This window comes from Momordica charantia, assembly GCF_013281855.1.
Source record: "Momordica charantia cultivar OHB3-1 chromosome 5 unlocalized genomic scaffold, Mcharantia_2.0 BLBB01000005.1, whole genome shotgun sequence".
Lineage (NCBI taxonomy): Eukaryota > Viridiplantae > Streptophyta > Magnoliopsida > Cucurbitales > Cucurbitaceae > Momordica > Momordica charantia.
The window spans coordinates 21,073,833-21,078,099 of NW_028275163.1; the positions used below are offsets into that span (position 1 = coordinate 21,073,833).

Genomic DNA, 4,267 nt, shown 5'->3' on the forward strand with positions numbered 1-4,267 from the left:
TTCTTGGGGTGAATAAATAGAGACTACTGCTATACGGTCTCGAACGTAACTTCGGGCCTAATAGCGTAGGGAGACTCATCGGGTAGCAAATCCCATCCTCAGCTAAACCAAGTCCCGGGTGATAGCCTAATCGAAGAAGTTGAGCTTGTGCCAAAGCCCACCTTTTTCTAAAATATCAACGTGCTCGGATCATGGCTGCAGAGGTTAGGGTGACAGGTAATGAGTGTGAAGACTGAAAAGCAGATTTCGTTTCCCCCTTGTTCCGATTTCTCTCCCAGTCCCTGCCTTAGCCGATGGAGAACGTAGCCTTCCTTCACTTCCAGTACTTCTCGATGGAAATCAACAACCAACCGGACGGCGCCGACCTCACTTCCGAGAACCTCATCACGGTTCTCAACATCGACGGCGGCGGGATCAGAGGCCTTATTCCAGCCATCATGCTCGCCTTCCTCGAGTCTGAGTTGCAGGTAGTCTCTCTACTCCTTTCTTTCTTTCTTTCTCTTCCCACTTAATCTACTGCTTTTGATTTTTGAATGAATGGATGAAAAAACTGGACGGAGATGAAGCCAGAATCGCAGACTATTTTGATGTTGTCGCTGGAAGTAATACCGGAGGTATATTGGCGGCCATGCTAGCGGCGCCCAACGAGAACAACTGCCCTTTGTTCTCTGCCGACCAGCTGAAAGGGTTCTTCCTCCAACACTTTCCTCTAATATTCTCTCAGAAAGGATAAATTTTCCTTTCACTTTTTCGTTGTCCGTTGGTCTGTTGATCGCTTTTTTTTTGGTTTAATATAACCTTCTTTTCTGGCATGGTAGATGGCCGTGGTTTAGGAATTTGGTGGGTCGAAAGTACGGTAACGATTATCTCCGATCTCTGCTTCAGAAAACTTTCGGAAACACCAAACTAAATCAGACCATCACTAACCTTGTAGTACCAACATACGACCTTGAGCGCGAGTGTGGCACTGTATTTTCCAGTTTTGAGGTTGGTTCTAGATGTGTTTGTTCGGTTCGGGTGTGATTGATCAATAATTTGAATTTAACAAGTAATTAATGTAGGGGGGTTTGTTTAATTTTGCAGAAAAATTCCCTACTTAATGCTTTTCTGTCTGACATCTGCATCTCGGCCTCCTCAATTACCTTCCCATCGCTTCCAGACTCACCATCAGGGGAAGACGGAAGAGTTCGATCTCGTTGATACTGGAACTTGTGCAAATAGTCTGGTAGGAAATTTATTTAGCTGTGTTTCTATGATGAATTAATGAATGAATGAATTACTTACAGGCCGTGCTGGGGACATTCGAGAGGCTCAAGGGTTTCCGATCAGTAGTGCATAGGAGAAAATTTCTGATGATATCTCTCGGAAGTGGATTCCCCAAACAGCAACACGGCCTGAGAATACCCTGCTCCTCCACTCAAGATATTGAAGATATGTTTTGTCATCCTTCACAAAATGGGGATGTAAATCTGGGCATCCTTTTTCGAGGTACTGAATCCGAAGCCTACTATCTTCGTATTCACGAAGAAGTGCCCAGTGAAATCCTAGCATCAGCATCGGTAGACATGGCCACTACCAAGAATCTTAAGCGACTCGTAAAATTCGGCGAACAGTTGTTGGACAAGCCTGTCTCCAAGGAGGGGATATTTTATATGAAGGATGCAGTGCACAAGGGTTACCCCTCTGAAACCAATCGCCAAGCTTTGGTCAGGTTCGCCAAATTGCTCTCACACAACAAAAGGTCTTCTTCTACCAACAACACCACAACTTGATTCTTATTTTCTCAACTCTCAATGCCTATCCATTCTATACTTACCCGTTGCTAATTAAACAAACAACTATTTTCCTTCTTCATATACATATATATACAACATTAATCTTAATTCAGTAGCTACGTGCTTTTTGTGGTGCTATGAAACCTTTTTTTTTTTTTTTCTTGTATTAAATTTATAGCTATTTGGACCATCCTTTTGTATTTATTCGAGTATAACTAAAAATACAATTTAAATTTGGGCATACTTCAACCTTTATCCCAAATAAAAGAAAATTTAAGTTTGGATGATTTGGCACACTAGAGAGAATCGAAACCCTAAGTAATATCATACAATTTGATTTCAAACTATTTTTCGACATTCACCCACACATATTGTGCATGAATCTCAAAGAGGTATTTAAATTGTCATTCAATTAAAACCAATTAGAATTTCACAAATATATTTAGATTAAAATACACAAAAAAAGAAAAAGGAAAAACTAATTAAATAATTTCACATGTCTATCTTTGGGATCAATCAAATTGTGTCATATACATAAATTGGTCCACCAGAGGATTGCGCCATGTGTGACATAAATTGGTCCAACTTCGTTAGATTATGTCAAATGACATTTGACTTAAAATCATATGGTCCAAGTTTTAGGGCGAAAAAAAGAAAATATAGAGGGTAATTCATCATTTAATTCATTCTCTCATTTCTCCTAAATGAATTTAATAAAAATTTGAGAAAATATTAAATATTAAATTTGAGAAATTATTAAATTTTTAGGGAGAAATGTGGGTGGTTTGTTGGAATAAAAAGAATAAAAATTAAAATACATAAAAAAATTAAAATTATGGAGATAGAGAAATAATAATAAATATCTAAAATGTGAAAGTTTGAGGGAGAAAAATAAATTTTGTATAGAGAAATTGAGGAAGAAAAAATTGAGGAAGAAAAAAATTTCAGAACCAGAAAGTAATTTGTTTAAGAGAATTATGAAAAAAAAATGTTGAGTATCAAAAAAAAAAAATTAAATTTAATAAAATTTTACCCAGGTGACAGACTAGTTTTTTTTTACCCCTCCAACTTACAACCTCATGGTTTTAGGTATATGTTAATTACCATTGGCTTCCAACCTTTTTTTTAAGCTTATTGGACTCGTTTTAACTGTCTATCTTTTTTTATTAAAAAAAAACCTTTATATTTTCTAAACTTCTAATACGAGTAATTTATTAAATCTTTGTACTATCATCCCATGTTATAAATATATTAATTCTATCACGTCCATCTTTTTTAAGCCTAACTCCTATCTTAACGGGAAAAACTGAATTTAAAATTTACTAAAACCTGAGGGACCAGTATAAAACCTTTAAATTTAATCCTTAAATTTAAAATAGAGATAAATTTTAGAGGCCAAAATTATATTTAACTCTAAAAAATTAAATTAAAAAAAAAAAACGTACCCGCGAAAAGCTCATCAATCCATCAAATGGGTTGGGACAAGTAATTTACCAATTGTGTATTCTGTGAACTCCTGCCAGGTTCAAGTTCGAGCCCAATAAATATCATATTTTTCTCCCTTTTAACTTTTCTAATTTGAAATGTTAAAAATATTAGGGCTGTTGCAGTCCTAACAAAACAAAATAATAGAAAATAACAAAGTTCGCAACTACAATATCTAATTTTGGTAAAGTAGCAAATTTTGTAGCCCAACCCATATACAATTAGCAAAACGTCTAATTTATCCTCAACCAAATACCAATATACCTGCTGATGTATTCTAATTTTAAGAATAACAATAACGTAGTTTTAAAAACAAATTATAAAATAATGCAGATTTAAAATTAATAACAAAATTAATGTAATTTAAATAAAAAAATTACATTTTTTTTATTGTCAAGGAGGAGGACTTTTACCCAGTGCTATTTTTTTTATTCATTTCTTTATATTTTCACGTTTAAAAATTGAGTATTTATTAATTTTACCTACAAATTATTACAAAGCTGAATTTTCTTAATTGTTCGTTTTATTATAGGGAGTAGTTCTAACGATAGTACTGAAATTTTATTGAACCGGTAGCTTGTGGACTCAATATTTTGAGCAAAGAGAAGGTTTGAGCAAGTAGTTTTTGAGTTGGGAATAACTTGCACGTCTAAGAGGTACATAAATTTGCTTTAACATAATGTAGAGGTATAAGATGGAGGTTGGAAGTACATTGATTTTGCTATTTTTGTTTAAATATATTTTATTTTGTACTTTTTTTTAATTAAATATACTTGCTTCCTAAGTAATTCAACTCAGATAAATTTTTAGATGGAGAAGAAAATACTTGGCTTGATGATGATAATTAAGTACATTGTTGAGTAGAGAGAGAACTTAAAATTTAAATGACATAGGGTTGCTAACAATTATATTTATTTTACTTATGCTTTAATTTACCTTGAATGAACGTCTCTAATTTACAATATTGTAGTATAATTATAATTTTTTAATACAATATTATTGTCTTA

At 33.9% G+C, this 4,267-nt stretch overlaps 1 protein-coding gene across 2 annotated transcripts; it reads left to right on the forward strand.

The window, feature by feature from the left end:
* The first annotated feature begins 409 nt into the window (after positions 1–409).
* LOC111025803 (patatin-like protein 2) lies at positions 410–1,887 on the forward strand. 2 transcript variants are annotated; one of them, XM_088124227.1, is made up of 4 exons: positions 410–687; positions 819–987; positions 1,084–1,185; positions 1,287–1,887. In XM_088124227.1, exons 1-4 carry the CDS (start codon positions 542–544, stop codon positions 1,770–1,772), a joined length of 903 nt encoding a protein of 300 aa, XP_087980353.1. In that variant the 5' UTR covers positions 410–541; the 3' UTR covers positions 1,773–1,887. The 2 variants fall into 2 exon arrangements, 1 of the variants encoding a protein (XP_087980353.1); XR_015790904.1 differs by lacking the exon at positions 410–687 and having other exon boundaries at positions 742–987; positions 1,084–1,220.
* Positions 1,888–4,267: the final 2,380 nt, after the last annotated feature.

Coding starts and splice junctions, on each gene's coding strand:
- LOC111025803 (XM_088124227.1), top strand. CDS start 542: ATGAAAAAACTGGACGGAGATGAAGCCAGAATCGCAGACTATTTTGAT. Junction 688..818: donor TCTGCCGACCAGCTGAAAGG/GTTCTTCCTCCA, acceptor CTGGCATGGTAG/ATGGCCGTGGTTTAGGAATT. Junction 988..1,083: donor CTGTATTTTCCAGTTTTGAG/GTTGGTTCTAGA, acceptor TTAATTTTGCAG/AAAAATTCCCTACTTAATGC.